Source organism: Notolabrus celidotus, chromosome 11 (genome assembly GCF_009762535.1).
Source record: "Notolabrus celidotus isolate fNotCel1 chromosome 11, fNotCel1.pri, whole genome shotgun sequence".
In the NCBI taxonomy this organism is placed as follows: Eukaryota; Metazoa; Chordata; class Actinopteri; order Labriformes; family Labridae; genus Notolabrus; species Notolabrus celidotus.
In genome coordinates, this window is record NC_048282.1 from 24,349,291 (window position 1) to 24,372,597 (window position 23,307).

The window sequence follows — 23,307 nt, forward strand, 5'->3', positions numbered from 1 at the left end:
CAAATTATTATTATTAAACTCATCTAAATCTGCAAAAACGAAACTTAACAGTTATGCAGCATACTTAGTGATGATTGAAGCACAAAAGTAACAGAATACTATCCAAATGAGCAGAAATTCAACCATAGAAAGGCTCTGGGACCTGTTGTTTGTATGTGGTTCTCTCTATGCTGAACAGGCTGATCTTGCCTGTTCTGAGCTGTGCTAAGCTCCCAATATGCGTCCTGTGGACCAGGGCGTGAGCCCTCAGACGGAGCAAACACGCTGCGCAGCCGTAACGTGGCGCACACGCATCCTGTGGACTCCCCGGGATATCTATAGGGTGAAAATAGAGTACAAGATTTCATTGTCTTTGAGAAAACTGAGTAATATATGCACATGAATGATTATGTGTTTTGTAAATCTTTGTGGTCTGATAGGGCTCATAGGATCTTTTTGAGCAGCTTGTCTGGTCTTCTTCTTGAGTTTGCTTACTTTTCTAAAGCCAGAAAAGTTGGTCAAAAAGTGTTCTTTGGTTTATACTGAATAGGTATATGTAAGTGACCTTTATTAAAAGCTAGTTTATTCAGGCATCATATTTTTACAAGTATCGGCCTTGGCAATGTGCCTGTTCTTGAAAAATAAGTGCAGCTATCAGGAACCTATTTGTACGTTATCATACTCTGAATGTTGTGTAACAGTGATGTCACGCTCATAGCACCAAACTGCTCTGTTTGCAGGCCCAGGTCACGGTATCCTCTCTCTTCAGGGATGTGTAACATCTATTGCTGTTTGGGTTCTGGTTCTAAACTTTATGCCTGCAGTCTACCTGTGGTGCATTTTACACGAGGTTTCCCCCCATGAAAAAACTGATAGGCAGACAAATTTCATCATTAATTTTTCAAGAAGACTCCACGGCTCCACACTAGGTGTCAGGTCAGACTCGTGTCAAGTGTGGAACGATGGAAGGATTAGTGGTTGAAGTTTTTATCTTACTTGCTGAAAGCTGAAATGGGGAATGTTTTGGCTGAGGATCGTTTGTCATTGCTAATGTTAGCTGGCAGCAGGGTCTCTGTTCAAGAATGCTTGTGGGTTCAGGAGACACCTGACAAAGGCCTAAGTGGTTACCAGACATGCAGGGAGGAATGTTGAGTTTAAATGGGACAACAATATCCTTGCGTGACCAAGTCCTGTCTATTTTTTTCGGAAAGTTTCTGGACTGCAGGGAAAATGTTTCATTATATCATCAACTGCTTCTGAACTGTGAAAAAGTTGTGCTTTGCGGTCGAACAGGTCGTTGAATAAAAGAGTTCTTGTGTTCAGTGACAGCATCTGTTAAATCAACTTGTAGTTCTCTTCTCCAAAAGTAACATCTGCAGTCATAAAATACAGCTGCTGTTATCACTATTTTGCACATTTCTATGTTGTCTGATTGTTCAAATAAATGTGTTTGAGCAGAGCCTCACAGGCCTTGAGTTTGTTTTAGAAGTCAGTTGATCTCCAGGCCTGATGACAGCTGGATGTTGATGTCGGTGACTCTCAAAGTAATTAACGTGAGAGTGTTGAGTAGTTGACTGAGCACATGCAGGTGCACAGGAGGCGGGGGCAGTGTTCTGCAATCTTTTGTTACCGTTTTTTGCATGGCATCCTTCCATGTAATTTTGAATGGGCAAAATAGAGGGAGGAGAATGGAGTCACAGGTGTGGAAAATAAGGGCATCTAAATAATAGTGAATCAGAGGATGTTCCACTCAATGCAGTTACAAGTTTTGCTACGACACAGTGCAACAAAACAGCATGAAGACAAACAGCAGTCAGACTTTTTATGGATTATCACCGGCAGCTGTGATCATATCATCTCAGTGTTTTCATAAATCATTTGATATTGGACAACCTGGGGTGAGAGCGACTATTCAAATCTGTGTGGGTGTTGGGTCAGATTTGCACTTAAAAACACAACAGAGCAAAGTACTTATCAAGTGAAGATGTAGTCAAATGCACCACAATGGATCTCATAGCCTCCTCATTCACATACACATCTACACACGAGCTAGTCCACACGTAGAACGATGATCTTTTTGCCATATGATTTAACATTAGGAAAGAGGACTCTTATTTTGAAGGAGCACGCTGGCATTTTTACACTCACATTTTGTATGTTCTTTTAATTGTCTGTACATGTTGTCGTGTACACACAATTAGACATGACAGCATGTGTTGTGTTTTTATAAATCATTGCAAGGAAGTGCTTTTTGTTTGACGTTTCAGGCTTTCTTAACAGGAAACCCTCCAAATCATCAGGGGATATGTGGTGAGCTTTTATTTTACGTACTGCAGTTGCTACACATCCATTAGTTTTACTTTATCTTTGTTTTGGGGATTTCTCTGGGAAGTGGATCTTGCCAGAGGATAAACAATAAATGGCCCAAAGACAATCTGAAGAGGAGTTTTTGTACCTTTCTCTGTTCACAAAACAGAGTCAGACCCATCACACAGTGGGGATGTGCTCAGTAAGTTGTCTAAACCATTTCACATCATCACCCACACTAGTCAGCACAAGAATTACTAGTGGATTAAATTCATCATGAATATTTTATCAATGTAGGCCCACTGTGGGGATGCTGAAGTGGGAGGATCTTTACACAACTTCACCAGTGTTCCGCTTAAAGCTGGGGTTGGCAGTCTCGGAAAACTAGCATGAATTTGAATGTAGCAGGTCCTCATCACTCCGTCTAACCCCTCCCCTCCTCCCTCAGAGCTCCTCCAAAACGCCCCCCCCCCCCCCCCCCCCCCCCCCCGCGCTCACATGCACAAGCGCCACTGACTTGCGACCATATGATGGTGACTGATTCAAAACCGGTCCTCACCAAAACATTATCATAGTGAGAGTTAAAAACACAAATAAACATGGCTGCTGTTAATACTCACAACTGTCATTCTAGCATTATCCAGTTGTACTGGTGACACGATATCAGGAGAAAAGTTATAATACATATAATACTGTAACAACTCTACTGTTTGTTAAACGTGTTCAGTGTAGATGCTCTTAATTCCTACAGTGTTGACAGTCAGTGAAGGCATCAGGAGAGGTGTAGGGTGTGTGAGCAGGAGAGAGGAGAGACAAGCAGGAGAAGTTCTTCATTCATTCAAACTTTGATTGTTGTTTTGTTGGTTGTCGTGATCGCGGCCGACAGTGACCGGTTATTAAAACTCAACGTGTTCACGAATCGGCTCGTCATCACTACAGCGTCCGGACTGACGCTACAGTACATCTATATTTTCTGTAGGACTTACTGAATGTCATTAGTTCTTTTGCTTGTCAGAGCCCCCGTGGTGAGAGCTTTTTAGACTCTGATCCGGACTACAGTCCTGAGCAAAGCACCTCATCGGGTCAGAGGGGACAGGCCCGAGGTCGAGCGAGAGGGGCAGTCAGTAGAGTCAGGGGAAGCAGAGGCAGGAGACGGAGACTCGGAGTGCACGCCGGGGAAATGTACGCGCAGGAGGCGGGCAGAACGGCAGGACGGGATTTGAATGGTTTAAAATTTTGGCACCCAAAAAACGGTGATTGGTTGGTGTTTTCCCAGGTTTACTCTGGCTGTAGATAGCAGCTTTTCTTCGCTCTTTTTTAAGAACACATTATGTATTGATTGCCATCAGGACCTAAAGATTATTTTAACCAATATAACAAAAAGTGTATCTAAATCTGACTACCAACCCCAGCTTTAAACATGTGACCCTGTTAACTGGTGACTTAAAGCTAAATGGGTCCTTGGTCGTTATAGCTATAACAGCTGCTGACACCAGTAAGAGTGCCTTTAAATTTTAATGTCAAAATTTACTCATAAGAAATGAATAAGCAACTGAATACAGAACTAAAGAAGTCTGTGAGGACCCCTTTCTGTTTTCAACGGTTGTTGTAACAATGACAACCACAGACGCATTTGCTGGAAGTCACCAGTTAACAGGGTAACTTCTTAAATCAAAACACCGGCTTGCATGTCGCTACGTCTGTGTGACGGCTACATCTGTACTGCATGAGAGGATTCTTTACTTGCTGCTGGATGTCATAGAACTAGACTGAGGTCTACTTTCATCAGAGCGTGTTGACATGTTGATTTCACTGAAAGTGTTTTGTCAGTCAAGTAAGGACCACATTGTGTGTGTGTGTGTGTGTGTGTGTGTGTGTGTGTGTGTGTGTGTGTGTGTGTGTGTGTGTCTTTTCTTCAGTTATTTGTTTTATTGAGTCATGTTTTGTGGATAAATGCGACACATTCACAATGTGTGTTGCAGAGAGCCACAAATTTCAGCGGCGTTTAAAGGTCCTGTGAGGAGTTTTTAGCTGGTTACAAAACAGACTGAAATGACAACTGATGATTTTATACGAACTACAAAAGCGCCCCAGACTTTCAGCAAAAAGACTGAATACTTCTATGTAGTTATTTTCAATATCTAATAACACTGGTGGGGGTTAAGCGTCAGCCAAGCGGCAACCTCCGGTCTCAAAATATGAAGCCCATGTGGAAGTGTTATAAACTGCAGTTCATCGAGTGTCCGCTTGAGGCTGGCTGCAGAAACACCGGAAACCACATACACACCCATTCAAGAAAGACGATCTTTACAGCAGAAATAAACATGTTTACAGCCTGGTTAAAAAAACGGCTTGGCTCTGTGTAGATAATTTCTCTTACGGCACACACTGTATGGCGGTGAATTTTTTTCTAACACGACGGCTCAGAAGATATTAAGATTACGAGTTTTGCCCATTTAAGGACATGCCTGACTTGACTGACAGATGAGAACACATAGCTGTTGGCTAGGAGGCTCAAACCCTGCCTCTTTACCTCACACTAAATTTGGTTAAGTTCAGCATTACCAATATGGCTGCCGCCAATGATTGACTTCAAGACAGCGCTCAGGAACAGATGGGTGACATCATGGATACCACGTCCGTTTTTTATAGTCTGTGGTGTCAGCTGAAGTGATTAACTGGTGAAACAGCCATTGTTAACATTTTCAATATGTCAAACATTTGACTGTCAAAACAAAGCAGGTTGAGATTTTTTGTTACAATCTATGACTTAAAAAAAATAAGAGGTACCACTTTGTCCACAGGGGGCGCCAGAAGCAAGACAAACTGAAAGAGCCTCACAGGAGCTTAAACTGTTTTCTGAGTGTTCAGACAATAAGCTAGTCAGACTTTACATTTCTATTTTATCATCTTAGAGAGCAGTTGCTTAGGAACATCTATTCTCCACACAAACTGCATCCCTCTCATCACCTATTGATAGTATTTTTTATGCAATGTGTGCGCAATGCAAATAAAAACAGCTCTGGTAGAAACATGTTTTACAGAGAACTTCTTCTAAGTGAGCTTGAATAATGAGGAGATACCTTCACTTCCCACTAACTACACTTTGCAGAGGATGTTATCAAGACATGCAAAGCCACTTTTCACCTCCCAGTGGCTAGGGAGTAAGCAGAAACGCACCCATTGAGGCCATTACCAGGCCAGGAGACTGTGGTGTGAACTGGAGGTGAGTGTGAGTCAGGAGCGAGTGTGAAGAAAGAGTTAACTGCATAAAGGGGAAAGATAAACACATTACTGCCTCGCCAGTCGCCGCGAGTAGCATAATGAACTCCTAATCGCTGCTGAGGGTGTAATTCATCTATGAAATCAGCAGCAAATTGAGATGAGGAAAATCAGTTTCTGATCCATCTCATGCGCTAGCTTAGGAGGGAGGATATTGAACGGTGTGCCTCTCAAAAGGTTAGGAGTAACATTTTCCTGTCAGCATCGATATTCTGTCAGCGGAAAACTTCCCCCCTTACTCCGTCTCGTGCGCGCGGCCTGCCAGGCAGCACGCGGCAGCTCATGAGCTCAGCAGATGAATGCATCTGTATTCTACTTGGTACCGGCCAGATAAGCAATGACGAGCACATCAGGTCAAAATGTCAGATTCTCAATCAACTCCAGTAGCAGCCAATGTCAAATGCTTTGTTGAGGAGAGCGCCGCTGTCAAGAGATGGAATGTGTTGAATCAAACTTCTATTTACCCCCCCTATTTCTCCCTGCCTTCCTCCTCCTCTAGCTCCTCACCCTCCTCATCCTCCACCTCCACAACCTGCTTGTTTCCCTCCCCAGAACAAGGCATGATGGTATATGTTGAGCCTTAGGCGTGAAGGCTAAGATAATGGCATCTGGAGCTGCCAGCACCCCCATCCTGCCATGTCTCAGGCATTTTAGGATTCTGGTGCTTAACATCACTCCTTCCCCCGCCTTTATACGCCTAGTTCTGTCTGAGGTGGTCGAGTCTGGGTTTCCAAACACATCCAAGCCGTGTGAATATAACATCAAAAGAAAATAAACTCAGAACTTATACAATCACTAAATATTGGGTTACAGTGTGTGTGCTCCCTTTGTGTAATGTTTGTGTTTATTTGTGTTAGTGCTAATGTGCATTTTTGCATGTGTTTGGACAAGATAAAAACAGGGCTGGAGGAATAAAAGGGACATTATGAGAGAAGGGAGAGAGGCAGACAAAGAGAGGGGTGGTGACAAAGACTGACAGAGCAAAAGAGAGAGGAATGACTCACCTTCTCTGCCGACTGGGCCGTGCCAAAGAAAATCGGGATGAAGGCCAGCCAGACTATGCAAGTGGTGTACATAGTGAAGCCAATGGGTTTGGCCTCATTGAAGTCTTCTGGTACATCCCTTGTCTTGATGGCGTAGATGGTGCAGGTCACCATCAACAAGATGCTGTAGCCCAGCGAGCAGATTATCTGCAGGTCTGTGATGTCACACTTCAAGACGCCACGGGCCAGTTTGGGGTTAATGGTTTTCTGCTCATCATAGTCGACAATGGTGTTCGGAGGGTCAACGGCAAACCACACCAGCACACCCAGCAGCTGTACGCAGATCAGACTGGAGGTAATGGCGATCTGGGAGGTGGGGCTGATAAAGCGTGGGGCCGTGACTGTCTGCTTGCCTTGTTCGAAGATCCGGTAGATACGGTTGGTTTTTGTAAGCAATGCAGCGTAGCTGATGCACATGCCCAGGCCCAGGAAGATCCGCCTGAAGGCGCACACAGCTACGTCAGGCTTGGCAATCATGAGGAAGGTGATGATGTAACACAGGAAGATGCCAGTGAGCAGCACGTAGCTCAGCTCTCGGCCCGATGCTCGCACGATGGGTGTGTCATTGTAGCGTATGAAAGTCGCCATGACGAAGATGGTGGCGATGATGCCAAGCATGGCGAGGAAAACGGGGATGATAGCCCAAGGAGAGTGCCACTCGAGCTTGACAATAGGGATGGGCTGGCAGGCGGTTCTGTTGGGGTTGGGCCTCATGTTGTAGGCACACAGTCTGCAGGAAGTCTCGTCGTACTGGTACTGGTAGCCATCGCAGAGCTCACAGTGCCAGCAGCACGGCATGCCCTTTACCCTCTTCTTCCTCTCGCCAGTTTTGCAGGGCAGGCTGCACACAGAGATAGGCACCTCCTGCTCCCCATCTGGCCACTGAAGCTCCTCCAGCTGGGAGAGAAATGACACACAGCACAGAAAGAGAGGGTTAGCAGACCGATAAAGCCACTGATTATGAGCAAACATGTTAATAATGAAGAAGACTGAATGTGTATTCCCTTTTCTGACTTATAAGAACTTATCAACCCACCACCATTCACGCCGTTGTTTTCAAATACAAAGACAAAGGCAATCTTTGCAAGCAGGGGAAACAATCTTAATGCATTTTGAAAAAAAGAAACAGTTAACCTAATATCGTAAAACACCTTTTCTCAAATTTCTTTGAGGGATTGCCTTTTCTAATACTTGAAAATAATTGAAATCACCATGGCAACAAAGCTTACCTTTGTTCAGTGAAAAAATAAAGCAATGTGAAATGCAAAAAGACATTATGTTTTAATACAGGAGCCAGTGAGGTATGAAATATGTGATGATAAGGAAGGAGAATGGGATTTGGAATTGCAAAACACCTCTTTTAGGCTTTGCAGAGCTATTTCTATTTATGATCTTGTCATCAAAATGAAAACTGCAGTGCACAGACCCACTGTGGAACTATCTGAGACCAATTCAAAAATCCCCACAGTATTTCATTATTTAAGTTTAAACTATAGACCCAACTTACAAGTTTGCCTTAAAAAGGGATGAAGAAATTGAATTTTTTAGAGCTTTACATAGTTTGTGAGGGTGTGAAAAAAAAGGCTCTCATAATTCTTTGAGCTGATCTTTTGATTTCTTCTGAAAGTGTACTGATCCGTGCCTTTAAAAGCAAAAAAAGATTAAAGATGCTGCAACATGGTTTAGTTTCACGGCCATAACAGCCAACTAACCAAAATAAATCGATTGGAGTCATACAAACAAAAAGAGGAGAAAAACACTGAAAACTATCCTGTGGTATGATTGTTAAAATAATTTTGTATTGTCTTCTCAAACTGCTTTAATGTGAAAGATTTAAAGAGGCACTTTGAGACAGTTATTATTTAACAGCCTACAGTAAAACAGAATGGCTTAGTGTAAAAATATATATTGGAAATAAACAGAAATTAATTGAAGTGATAACTTTAGTGCATTGTGTTTTCATGTGAACTGAATTCAAGACCTAAATGTAGCTTGTAAAGCTCTGGCTTTAAATAGCTTAATGCAGCACTCTCCTTTATGACCGCTGAGTGTGTCCCTGTTTTGTTTGTCTTGTGTTTTTTTAATTCACAGTGACTCATATGCACCTGGTTTCACACTGTTCTGCCAATCTACAGGTGGCAGTAATGTGTTAAGAAACAGCAATGTGTCATCCAAGGCAGGGAATTAAGACGGTTATTTGAAAACATGCAACAGTTGAAAATTACCTTTGAGGAGTTAGAGATATGTTCAATGTGCTTGAAAGACCTCAAATATGCAGACATGTCAGTTATTAACATTCAGTGCATGGGTCACATTTAAAGGCACTGTAATGGGTTTTCATTGTGTTGACCCTGGTGATCTCGTTGAACAAATCTGAAGTGTTTTTCTAAGATGAAGACTGCGTTTCTCAGAAGCACCATCACCCACTGTCATCAAGATGTGGCTCTTGCCAAAACAGGCATTTGTTGTGGAAGCAGATGAATGGAATAAAGATCTTTTTTTAAAATCTCTTTTCTTTACCCTCAAACCACTCTTCTGTTTTCTGCCCTTGAACAGATAAAGACATGCACATACAAAAACACACACACACACACTCACACACATACACACACAGCCTTTTGATTTCATAAACATATGATATTCCAATATGTCGTTAGTTCCTTTTAGTCTCTTTTTTGTCTCCCCCACAACTCATGACTTCCATATTGCATTGCTCTTGTCATGTCACTGACCGCTCCTGTATCATTCTGCAACACTTCAAATAAAGATTCTATTTTCTTCGTTCAAGATACATTTTTGCAGGATGCAGAGTGATGAGTTGGTTAGAGGTGGTAATGATGGCTATAATTCTCCACATGAGCACCCATGTCCATATCTTCAGCCCGTGTTAGAGGTTTTTGAAATGAAGAATGATACATATCTTTCGAAATGTTCTCCGTTTCACACTCTGCACAAACATACAAACATTCACTGTCCAACCTGAGAAAGCGTCTTGAGCTACATAACATTTGTTTCATTCCAGATGAACATTTCAGACTAAGTTGTCTGTGCTTGGAGTAACTTAGTTGCTGTTTTTATTCCATGGTATAGTTTTTAGAGATTTCAAGTAATGGTTTCTAAATAAACATAATGTAACAGAATGTACTCCTATGTATTCTTGACATGCTTTGTGAAAAAAACAAAGTTTTGATATTCTTTAAGAAGCACTTTGAATACTTAAGTATTTTTAAAAGCAAGTACTTCAGGACTTTAACTAAAGTAATAATTTGACAGAACAACTTTCACTTGTATTGGAGTAATATTTGACCTGGAGTATCTATACTTTGACTTAATTAATGAAGCTGTTTACTTTGTCCACCACTGCTTATCACAGCCCTGGTGTCATGATGTGTGCTCTGGTGTCCTAGTAAATATCCAAATAACTTAATATTCACAAGGTGTAACAAGGTGTAACTTTGTAACTCTAAAGAATGCACACCCCGGGATGCAAAATATTAGATCCTGTTCATAGACATTTTGATCCTTTACTTGCAAAGCACAGCTTGTAGAGTTTTCCTGTCTAATCCTGCTCCAGAATCAGCCATGAGAACAAAACATTATGTCAAAAGAAAATTATCTAAAGAACAAAGTCCTCCTGCTCATTAACTTCCTTGTCACTACCAAACTTCAGTGTTTCAAGGATTAAAGGAATCATGATACAATACGTTAATTAGTGAGTGATAAATTAGTGATATAGTAGGTGGGTTTATGCAAAGCTTTGCTAAGTTTTTTTCTGGCTGCAGCTTCATATTAAGTGTACAGACATGACAGCGGTAATAATATTCTGAATTAGCTCTTGGCAAGCAAGTGAATCAGCCCACTCCCCAAAATGTCAAAATATTTCTTCAAAATGCTCTATAATTCTTCCCATTTCTGCAGTGTGAAATGGATTTTAAACCAATGTAAGCAAATATTAAACATCAACTGCTCACTCTCCCAACTCATGACGCTTCTCAATTTGAATTCTAGCCGATAAAAAAACTCCACCTGGGACAAATTCTGTCACATTCAACACGAGTCCGGCTAAGGATAGAAACCGCATCACCTCTGGCAGATGTAGCAACTGCCGATGATTGCAGATACAGAGCTGCTGCACCTTCACAGCACTCACTCACACACACACACACACACACACACACACACACACACACACACACACACACACACACACACACACACACACACACACACACACACACACACACACACACACACACAGTCACATCTGTGGTGTGTTTGGGATGTGTGTACCTGTATGACAAATGCGTTGTTACTGCGGTGTCTGGATAGATTATCAGGTGCCATTTATCTGGGGGCATGAAGGTGCCATTTGTTATTTGGACAATGAATGGTGCTCTCTGGAAAACCTCCCGATTACACACAGTGTGGAAACAGTAATGAGACCAACAGCTCTGTTGCCATGGAGACCAGAGAGATTTTTGACACCTCGGACTTGTACGGCTGCCACAGTCGGGTGTTTTGCTTTAGTTGTTAATTTTACAGTTAATTTGAGTTTCTGTGAGCTGGAACAGCGTAACGTTGTACTTCTTTATCTGTGATCGCAAAGTGTGAAAAACGGATGCTTATTCCAGTATAACCTTTAAATTATGATGCTCTTTATGTTTTGCTGAACAAAGTTATAGCTACTGCATCGGGGTATAATTGCATTGTAGCAGTGCTTGCTTTGTAATCACACTAAAACAGAGTGAAGCACAAATCTCCAGCAGCAGACGTTTATCCACCTGCGCTATCAGATCCATTGGGTTGAGTTTAATTCTTGTGATCTCGAGAACCATTATGCAAATGTTCACTCATCTGTATGTTAATGTCATGTGTGTTTTTTTTCTTCTTTTGGAATCTGAGTTACAGAAAATACTCAGGCCTTTCAGCTCAGGTTTCATCCTATCATACAGTATGTGCAATTTCAAACCATGTCTTCCTTGACAAAACACCAGTTTCTTTATTGTCCACATGAATCACACACAGCCCATTCTTGTGCTGTGACAGTGAGATCTATTACAGTGGCTACAATCCAATACCTGCACTTAAAAAAAGCAGCTCAGCAGCCCTGCACTCAACATGCATATTGAACAGATTTTTTTAGCAGAATTTTAAGTTATTTAAGACTCCCATGAAATGAAAAATGCCTCATCCACGTTTCCACATCATAGATTCTTCTCTATTTTGGATATGCAAAAAAAAGAAATTACATTTTCCAAAATGTTCTTATTAAATCCTCAGCTTTCAGGCAAAGGAAACTTTGAGCCTTTATGTGATTTATACACCTCTCCCAGGTGTACCTTAAATTACAAAAATGTGATCATAGATTTAGAGTTTCATCATGTACAGTATAACCTGCAGTGAAGCCACAGAGAAGCAGGAGCACCATGAGAAATGTGTATCTAAGTGTCAGTTTCCAACAACATCAACTTTCTCAGTATCTCTCCTGCTGCCAAACGCTGAACACACGCACAAAACCACACAACCACACAACCACACGCACACACGGGCGGTCTGACACTCGGGGTTAAAAACATGTTCTTCCTCCTCCTCCCACTCTCTTCCACCGTCAGTCCTCCAACCTGTGCAGTGGGAGAGGAGTCATCTCTAACAATGGATCATTGTCTGTTTTTCTTTCAACCTTCTACTTTTCAACTCTCAAATGAAGCCCTCATTTTTATTTAAGGCTTATTAGACGGTAGAAACATATCAAACCACTTTTTGATAGCCATCAAAATCTGGCAGACTTCAATTACCACATTTATCCCCTTTCACAGGCTGATTTAAACTTCCCCTGTCAGCGTAATTGCATGTTGTTTTCTCCTCTTGAAAGCAGCTGTTTGGAAATTTGATCACCTTTGACAAACACATCTTTTAATTAAACATTTGTCTTATTTAATGAAGTCTAAAGTGATTTCCTCCAGGACTTTGGAATATGTTTAACATTCGGCTAGCATTAGTATGCAGCACCTCAACTGAAATGTGTTTGTTTCTTTTAAAAATGTCTCTCCATTTATTGTTGGAGGGCAATATAACACCTGAAGAATTTGGAGCATTTATCTTCCAGTTAAAGACAAGCACTTCCTTTTTCTTGCTAAATTGCGCAGACGGATTCATTTTTTCAGCCTAAAACACATAAATTAAACTGAAAGTAAAACGCATCTACACCTAAGCTCTCTGCATATTTGAGATGCAAATAACGTGCCCCCTCTGTCACACTAGAGATTTCAATTTTGCTAAACACAGTATTTATGCTTGTAATTTTTTTAGCAATGCTGAGCCTACACATTCTGTTTAAATACAAGCATTTAATCAACATTTGACAACCTGTGAGTATCTCCTGTGTTGGCATTGTGGAGTAAAGCATCATACCCTGAGCTGGAGCGTCTCCACCCACTGTCCCACCACCTTATACTCTGGGGTGGAGGAGTTGGTCATCTGGAACTGGAACAGGTCATAGCGTCCTGGAGCATCACCGTTTTTGTTAAACACAACAGAGGTGCCGGCGCTGCCTGTGCAGAGAGAGAGAGAGAAAGAGAGAGAGAAAATGAAGCAACAGAACAGCGGGTAAGGGGAATGATAGGCCCTGGTTTGTTGTGCAGTGTGCAGCATCTTTTTTTTCAGAAGACAAACATGAACTTTTGACCTGTCCCCTCTCTCTGTGCTGTGACCAAAATGGACCACACAAAGGAAAATAACGCCTGTTCCTCCCAGTAAAACCTCCAAAGACACTGACCTATATGTTGCACCTTTATGATAACAACAGACAGGGATGCTAGCTCCCTACTGACCAATATAGCACTTCCCCTTCTGATACCTATGCACCATAACAGCTGCACAAGAGAGACTGCGGGAGAACACATTTACACATGCAAAGCATGGTTGGCCTCTCAGCTGTGTGTGCTCATATTAGAGATGGACTTCTATTTCAAATGCACACAGCATTCCTTGTGTTGGAAATGCATTTCAGTCACACAGTTGGCAACAATGGGACATATAGGGAGGATACACAGGTCAGCCAAAGCATCATACGGTCCCCATCTGCTCTCAGTGTGTAGCAGCCTGAGTCAAGCAGAGCCCTGAAGATTTCACTAATTAGCTCAGAGAGGACTGCGCATGGACACCTGAAACATAAAATGTGTCTTTTGCAGAGCCTGTCAGGTGTCTGTGCATTAGTGTTTGTGTGCGCATCACTCAATTATTTCAGACTGCAGAGTGTGTGTGTGTGTGGGTGTGGATGAGGAAGTGTGTTAATGCAGATGTCAGTCACCATCAGATCTCCCAGACTGAAGCGAATGTTGACTGGCATTAATGGGAAAAAGCGGTTGTTGCTTTATTTTATACATCAGGGCTGCATTGTTGATGAGGTCATTTGTACCATCCCACAATGCCGAGGGAGAGAACAAAAACTGCTGCATTGTACAACTAGTCTATTCACCTTGGCACTACATATTGTGAGCTCATAAGCACAAATGGAGATACCATTTCTGAAATGGGACGGGGGGAGTCTGATGACACCTGGCATGGGAATTAAGAACTGTAATAGCTCTGGCTATAAAAAGTGTAGAGAAAGGACCAAGAGCATAAGTCCAGAACACTTTTGGGAACATGTTGGTTTTTGAATCTGGAACAGACAGAGCTTGTGGCTTTTGGACTGAAGGCCACAGCACCTTTTCCTTGGTTTCTAGCCAGAAGGGAATTTTCTCTCTCTGATGTTTTTTTTTTTCCAAGGACATTTGTCATTGACCATTTTACAAAAGTTTCCAGCCAAGGGCCTCTTGTAACACAAGCAAGGCAGAAGTTGCAGGATGAAAAGCCCATTTCAGGTGACAGGATAGAGGGCAGTTCAAATAAAATACTGTTTACAAGCTCCCATAGATTTGTGTTTGAATCTTTGGCACCATTTTAAATAACAGATGTCAGTATATAAGACCTAAAGAGGTTATTTCCATGTTGATGCAAGTCATTTTCCCTTCCTATCTGCTAACCCGGCACTTATGGTCCACATTCACTTAACAAAAAATGGTGCATCTGGAGGCATTCGACCCATTACCCTTTCTGTTTTGAAGTAAAACACTTAGGGCCCGCAAAGCTGATGTACTAACCGGAGCACCGAGGATTGCGTCTGTTAAATGAGCAAAATGGCACGCGCAATCCATTTAGTGTGTTTGCCGTCATGAATATGTAGAATACATGCAGATTATCAGAACGCGCAAAATACGAGGAGATGCAAATGTAATCATTTAGCATCCGCAATGTGATTTATCAAACCTGCAACCGTTTGCAGTCTGTGTTTTTGCGTCTATATTTAGCATGTTTGAAAGGCAGGTGCAAACTAGCACAGCTAGTGGCTGCAGTCATTGTGGCGAGAAGGAGGCATAAATGCAATGACAGACAACGGAGAGAGATAATCTCTGTGCGGGTGTCAACATATTTGGACTGTCAGAAATAAAGATAGCAGAGACTATCCAGCAATGCCATTTTTGAGCTACTTGCAACACTGTATTTTCTTGCGGCTGGATCATTCCAGCGCACCATCGCAGTCAGTGCCGGCATCTCCCAGTGTCAACCCGTGCGTAATGAACGTTCATCTCCTGTGCTCTCCCCTCCCTCTTCATTCGGCGGCGGTTCAGTTGAAGGACCACTGTCACTGTATGAACTCCCAACTGTTGCCAGGGCATTGAAGGCCATTGTCAGCCCAGACACAGCACTGACCAGCTGCCTTGTGTGCGCACCGATGGCCCGAGTGTCACGGCGGACCACGCACAACATTGGACACAGCTCTCACCTCCTGTGCAATGGCCTGTAACCCATCCGTCTGTTTTCTTTGTTGCTGCAGAAACTCCCGATCAATGTCATCATAACAATCACAACAAGGTATTTTCTGGTCTGAGCTGATTTGAGGAGTGCTGCAGGGAATGTCAGACATCTGATGAAGATTCTACCTCTGCTACTCACCACTGCACTATTATCATATTATTTTAGTTTGCACATATTAGTCATGCCTACTTTTGAATTTTTAGCTGATGTTATTGTTATCATATTTTTATTCTTATTTGTATGTCTTATTCTTATGCCTTGTACAAAGAGAGCACAGTTTACCAAAGTCAAATTCCTTGTGTGTTCAAGAATACCTGGCCAATAAAGCGGATTCTGATGAAGATTCTGATGAAGATTCTTCATTTAAGAAAAAAGAGATTTTTATTTTTTTTGAGGTCATGACGGACAACTTACAAAAACACTTTTCAAATAATGAAATCACTTTTTTTTTTCATTCTTCCAAATCGGGTTTCTTCTGGCAACGCTGAGATGTCTCTGCTGGAGTTCACCAGTGTGTTTATTTGTGCCCTCCACCAAGACCTCCAACTCCATGGCTTCAAACTTCATTTTTCATTTGTGGCCACTCTGCTCTCCCAAACTCTCCATGATGACAGCCAGTAGCAAATGCAAAATCCTCATTTAAGGGCGGCCTGCACCACTTTTGCATCTGTTATAAATTGCGCATGCAATCATAGTAGATCACCCGCAACACGCCCCTAAATAACATGTGCAATTGTTTTGTTTGCACACGCAATTTAGCGCTCGTTATTTGGGATCTCAGTAGATCAGGCCCTTAGGTCTTTGATGTGTCGGTGCAGAAAATAAAGCATGACGGCTGTTCAGATTGAATTCCATCCTACATGTGAAGCTCATAGTGAGATCTCTCCCACTCTGAAAACCAGAATAAAGATCGGTGGGTGGCAGTCACCGTCCTGTCACTTCTGCTTCCACCAAACAGACAGTAGACTTGTTGACACAGTGTATAAAGATGTTGACAGGGTATTGACTCCTGTGAGCAAATGCTGTGACAGGGTTACCATTCTTACCGCACCGCCCCGGCAAAAACAGGCACAAATAAACAAACACAGAAGTCGTTCAGCAAAGTGACGTGAGTGATTGGGCACTTGGCGCTCTTCAGCTTTAGAGCAAATAATTAAGCAGCGTTTCTGTGTGCGCAGATAAAAAAGCATTAGGAATTCCTTTGTATTTCTTATTGCCTGATATTTTCAAGGGAACAAAATGCTCTGTGTAGACTCCTCGGTGCGAGTGCTGTCTAAGATGAAAGATTTATGCATTTGCATGTGCCTCTGAACTAAGACATGACAAAAGTGCAGTGCTGCTGTGCTGTGCTGAGCAGTGTGGGTGGACTGGGGATCCACTGCTGTGTTTCCTCCGCATCATTATTCTCTCCTTTTTTTTCCTCTGCCTCTCACTCTTCAGCTCTGTGACTCGGGCACAGTGGGGAGATCAACAAAGGAGGCTTACACTCCTTCGCTCTCAAACATACATTAGCGGCGGCACATACACAGGATAATGTGCATGGTTCCAGTCTAAATGCAATAAGGGGCAGAGAGATATGCCTAAGCCACAACAGTAGAAAGGTTTGAGAATATAATAGCTGGACTGAAAGAGGCTGTGGAAATGGAGAAGGTGCACATCCTATTTTAGACCCAGGTGAAATGAACCTCTTTCACTGCCGGTGTCACACTGAGCTAAATGTTTTCCGGAGGCTGGAACATCCAAAATGAGCTCAGACCCAGATGGTTTTCGAGATTGGACAGCAGATTGTCAATCCCATGCATGAATCTGCACCTAGTTAAGGTCTCCTTGGCATCTGAGCACTGCTGAGGAGATTGGAGTTTCTTTAGTGCCACCTTAAAATCTGAAGGCTTCTTGCCTGCTGGAACTCTGCATTGCTGCCATAGCGACAGTGTTAAAGATAGGCAGGCAGCTGTAGCCCTAAGTTCACTGACAGTTTATTTTTATACAGTTTCGGACACTAGTAAATTGGAAGAATTATTGGTCCTGTAAAACACAATCAGTGTATTACCAAACTGATCAATAAGTGCCGAGGGCGGAAATTCACAAAAAATTGATTGCAGCTGCTAAATACACCAAGAATTGTGCATCATTTGCCTCCGCTGTCTGCTCTGTCTAAAGGTCTAATTCACAAAGCATATTGTGCTAAAAAAAACTCAGCTGCAAAATGCTCACAAAGTTCTTCAGCTCTTTGTATCTCCAGAGCTGTGCACTCTCATCCTGATGGCGCTAAATTCTATCCACATGTATGATGAACTGAAAGGGAATGGAAGGGAAGGGAAAGCCCTTACCATTTTACTGTGGAGTTGTTTCATGACAGATGTGACACAGATTGAGAAAAGACAGAGGGCAGAATAGGAAAATGGGAACAGAGAGTGAGGGATGACATGCAGTAGAGAGCCAAGGCTTGGAATCAGAACTAGGGTCGCCTATTTTGAGGACTAGCTTAACAGACGCCCTGAAAAACAATTTTTGAATAGAATTAATTCAATGTATCACTTGATTAAGGTTGGGTAGAACCAAACAGATCACCTTACAGGACAATTGAAAAGCCTAAATTGATATTTAGTCTCGTATAAGTGAAGAAAATCCATCCCATCCCTCCCTCATGAATAATCTTTAGCGTTAAAGCTGTACTCAAAGTTTGGGACAGACAGAATCATTTTAAATGCTAGTCATAACATTTTTGAGACTTTATGTATTGTGTCTATGTGACTTCATTATTCAGTCTGTGTAACACTGTGGTTTATATTTAGTTGGAAATGTGTGCTGAAGTGAATCAACATCTGAAAGAAAAACAGGTTGTTAGAACAAAACAACTATCCCAGTAAAGTACACACTAGTACATTTCCCCCCGCGTCTAAAGCATCACAGTGGAGCGGTATTTGAAAGACAATGAGCTGGATCCACGTCTGAAAGTAGGACAGTTTTGTGAGCAGATTAGGATGATTCCTTCCTTAAAAGAGCTGAATCTTATCTGGAACACTTTGTGACGACTCAATGTACTTCAGAGGAGCGGAGAACGATCACTGGCTGACATACATGCCAGCACATTCGTACTGACAAAGGTTCCGCTTGTTTTAAACTCTGCTCCCATTTGGCTCTCTTCCACCCCTCCCCCTTTTGCATATCAGAGCAGTTGTCCTTAATAGCTATTTGTCATTAATTGTTAAGTATCTTCCACATCCCTCTCTGTGCAGGGCTGAATAATGTAGAGGTTCAAGCACTGGCAGACCCGTAATAAGTCATATTGGCTACAAATATTTCAGAGAGACAGAAAATGTTTTTTGAAATTGGATTGAAATTGTAGCTGACCCCCCAAAGCAAGCACAGAGAGAAAATATCACACGTTTTTACCTCACTGTGTTTGTGGTTGGTTTATCTATAAGTACGTAATTGTGTGACATTCTATAATTATACAAGTTTATTCCACAACTGTGTTGAAAACCCATATCTGATTGGTCACTAACAGAATTCTAAGGTCAACTATATCTCTACAGCCAATCATTCCTATGAACAGACTGTAGCTCATATCTCAGACTATAGAGGTTACATGATGTTTTTTAATTCAGAATTAATTATTCAGGATTAAAGTATTCTCCTTCGCGTTTACATGGAAATAATCATTACGAATTGAGGTTTGCATGGAAAACTCGTTTAATCGTCTTTATTGAATTCCGCTTGAGGTCTGGGGGTTGGGAAGGGTTCTGATTGGACAGGGGGCGGGAGTGATGTATTTACGTCTACCAGAAGAAAACAGACTCCAGTTCCTGCTACTTTTATTTTCGGTTACAACCATAGACTGTATAAAATATGGACGTAGTATCTGTGACGTCACCCATCTGTTCCTGAGCGCTGTTTTGAAGCCAATCGACGGTGGCAGCCATATTGGAAATGCGGAACATAACCAGTGTGTGACGTAGTGTGAGCCTCCTAGCTATGTGTTCCCGACTGGGAGTCACGTCACATATGTCCTTATTTGGCCAAAATTTCGTAATATTAATATCTTCTGAACTGTCTCGTTAGAAAAAAATTCACCCCCGGACAGTGTGTGCTGATAGAGAGATTAGCTTTGTAGGGCCAAGACGTTTTTTGAACCAGGCTGTAAACATGTTTATTAATCCTGCAAAGATCGCCTTTGTCCCATTCATGTCCATGTGGTTTCCGGTGTTTCTGCAGAACAGCCTCAAGCGGATTCTCGATGTATTGCAGTTTATAACACTTCCGAATGGGCTTCATTGTTTGAGACCGGAGGTTGCTGCTTGGTTACAACATGGAAGGCCACACCATAAGTACAATTTTCCTCCCTCGATTAACTTGGACGCTACAGCTTTAAAAAGGTCCACTTGTTTATGCTTCCGTCCATCAACTCTTTTCATAATATCCAATTCTTCTAAGGCTCCTAATAAATAAATAGTCTTGGCTCGAGTCCAACGCTTGCTTCGGGCGGCCATCCTGGAATATGTGCCCGCCAGCGCGGAATATGTGCGTCATCTCGACAGGACAAGGGAACGAGCATAAGCAGAACGACCACAATTAATTTAAAACGTAATGAACATATATATGACCGAGAAATTATTCAATTCTGATTTAAAATCAGAATAAACCAGCCACTTACTTCGTATTTAAGTTTAATTCGGAATGGTCATTTTCATTCGGAATTAGGTGTTTACAGGGTCATTTTTAATCTTCTTAAAGAGGATTACATTTTTATTCTGAATTAAAGAGGAATTAAAAGTCTCATGTAAACGTAGCCAATCTGCAGAATGAAGTCCCGTAAATATGACTTTATGTGCCAAAAAAGACAAAAGAAGAGACAAGAAGGTGGATAGAAATAACAGTAGAGACACTTGCCCTTCCACATTGGCGTCGTTTTTTTTTTTTAGCATCAAGGGTTACTGATTGGAAGTAAACCCTAAAGGGAACACCGTGTGGGATACAGTGAAGTTTAAAGACTTGTAAATAGAAAAGAAAGTGTCAGACTTTATGACGAGGTACAAATTCTTAGTCAGGTGCCGTTGGGATTTGTGTAATCCTGTTTAACTTGTCTGACTTCAACATCAGGAGAAATGACCCGACTGACATGAGATATTGCAGCATGGGAGACTGATTTTAAGGAGGCTTCAAAGTTAAATGTTGGGTGGAAAGCCATGGAGTCTCAGGGGCAATTTTTCAGAGGGAGAAATAAAATCTATTTTAAATCAATAACATCATTTTCAAGTCAAAATGTGGGTTGACTTTTTGGTTTCTTTATTAAATAGCTGTGAAATAAACCTGCAATTTGCTGGAATCCTGTAATGTGTCAAGTGATTCCTCTCATACAGTTAGAAACATTTTTTAATCGATGTATTCTGTGAGTGCAGTTTTTCATGATGCGTCACTCACCGTTAAAGCTGGTGTTTCGTATGTACTTCAGCAGAGTCTTCCCATCAGCGGTTTCCATCTGTGGACAAACGCCAAGGTGATCAGGACACAAGTCCCTGTTCATGTTGTGCAGCGCGTGGGCCATGGCGTACACTGCGTCAATCACAAACTGAACCTTCCCCTCCTGCTCATACTTGGAGTCGATCCCAATGCGCTCCTGGCCTGAAGGAAGAAAAAAGAAAAAGCTCCATGAGCCATCAGACTTGATATCCCTCTCAGAAGTCCCTGTAATCTCCAACTTCATTTTCAGTCCTCCGTTTACTATTTACTGCTTGTTCTGGTTTTGACGGATTTACACCCAGAGGGACCATGTGGCACAAAAATAAGAAGACACATTAAATTCCCAAATCATTAAGATGAGCTGTGAGACAGAGTGTATCTGACAAATACAGCAAATTCAGAGTTACTGCGGTGTATCAAAAAGTAATAGGCAGCTAAGAACAGACCTCACTTGTCCCATTTGCAAGGTGATGAAGATCACCATGAACTTTAGTAACATACTCTTCCACGGCGGCTCTCTGCTCTTTTATATCCTCCTCCCAGTGTACTGCCCTTTCACTATGGGCTGCTGTAAAGGTTTAGCCTCTACTGCTAATACACTGCATGAATACATAATGTACCGGCCCTGCTGGATTCCTGTTTCTGAAATAAAAAAAAAGGGAATTCGCTTTTTTAAATCCCTGGTGGATGAAACCCACAATTCAAAGAGCAAAATCAAATCAAAACAACAGAAACACTACTATTACTTGTAATAATAATTATCCCCATGATCATTATCATTAGCATCATTACCTTAACATTTCAGCTCCCAGTAAACCAAAATGATGATGAAGAAAATAACTCTGAATACTAAAAGAATATCATCCCCTCAGTGATTGCTGTTTATAGCTCACATGTGGAGGAGCGTATGATCTTAACAGGACACATATAAGATAGTGGGAGACTTGCACACTGAGGGAGGCCAAAAGCAATCTGTGCTGACATTTCAGCCCATTCCTCATAACTTAACATACATTTTCAGCCCACACATAACCTCTTTGCTTTTCACAGAGCCCTGCATAGGGTGCTAAATGGACAGCCTTTGAGTGCAGGAGCCTCCCGCCTCGAGTTCAGAAATATCGGCTCAGCTTGGAGAGTAAAAAAAAAGAGAATAGAGAGAGATGTTTTCAGTAGAATAGAAAGAAGAAGAAAAAAACATTTACTGTCATCTTACAGGGGGTTTGTGGGGTTCACTCGATGAATGAGCATCTTCTGTCTTTGACGCGTGATAAAAGACGCCAAACAGGAGATTATAAATGAAACGAAATCCCTCAGCAAACACTAATTTGTGTCACACTGCCTTCACCGTCATCACGTATGCAAGCAAGATTAATTCAGCATCCCACATCACAGGCAGCGCCCTCGAAGACAATACATGCAGTGCTATGCTTGTCACACTGTCAGAAGGCAGTGTTAAGGTAATACGAATAAGTATCAGTGTTGAAAACGCCTCCATCAATGACTCTGTAGAGCTGAATTTAGGCATGAACAGTATTGGCATTGCTTTCTTGTCATTGTCCCTGTGACTTCCTACCAAAAGAAAGAGTACTCTGGCTGCGTTAGCACTCACATCACGGCTGAGCTGAGCTGAGCTGAGCTGGGCTGTCAAGGTGACTGGGTTAAGGCGAAATAGAGGGAATATGGGATTTGAGAGTTACAGGACATTAGCCACAGGAGCAGACGGTCTGTAACTGTAGTATGACTAGGACACGTGGTGCATTATCATTCTAATAATAAACTCAGCCTGTCCTGCACCCGCTGGGTGAAAACACCTGGTGTTAGTCTCAGTGACTGCGCCGCAGACATGAGGGGTTGAATTAAAAACCCCAACAGTCTCTCTGCTGCTTCTAATGGGAACAAAAGGTCAAGTTCACATCAACCTGACATAGCAGAGTTGAAATATGCATCATCCATTAGTGTAGAACAGAAATGTTCAGACGTAGCTCACGTTGAAACTCGTGTACCTGTGCATTTACGGCTGGTGTCTTCTCTCTTTGAGGCACTGAGGAGCCTGCAGTCAAAGTTTTCCTCCCAGAACTCAGCAAACCACACATTCCTGCGATTGTTCTCCAGGGTTAGCCCAGTAAAGTATTCATCAAACCCTGGGAATAGAAGAGAGAGAAGAATGGCTCAGTTCCGGACCAATTATCAACCAATTCAGACCTGTAGGAAATGAAGCGAGACTTGTGCAGGGGTGCAGTGCTTGTGATGTGGTGCTGGCCGCTAGGTGTTTAAGCACACCAGCAAGCACTACTTCATCAAAATTTGACCACGGTGGTTCCTCTTCCTCTCAAGGCTCCATGGAGTTTTAATCACTTCTTTCATCAAGGAAATT

General features: G+C 42.1%; 1 protein-coding gene and 1 long non-coding RNA gene across 3 annotated transcripts in view; one reads left to right on the plus strand and one right to left on the minus strand.

Annotated features, from left to right (window-relative positions):
* Positions 1-23,307, plus strand: part of LOC117821434 — a 61,506-nt gene that overhangs the window by 16,954 nt on the left and 21,245 nt on the right. The window lies entirely within an intron of this gene.
* Positions 1-23,307, minus strand: part of LOC117821433 (metabotropic glutamate receptor 7-like) — a 139,987-nt gene that overhangs the window by 10,241 nt on the left and 106,439 nt on the right. Inside the window, 4 exon segments of the mRNA XM_034695691.1 lie at positions 6,573-7,508; positions 13,023-13,162; positions 20,895-21,095; positions 22,937-23,074. Of these exon segments, the coding sequence (XP_034551582.1) occupies positions 6,573-7,508; positions 13,023-13,162; positions 20,895-21,095; positions 22,937-23,074 (1,415 nt within the window).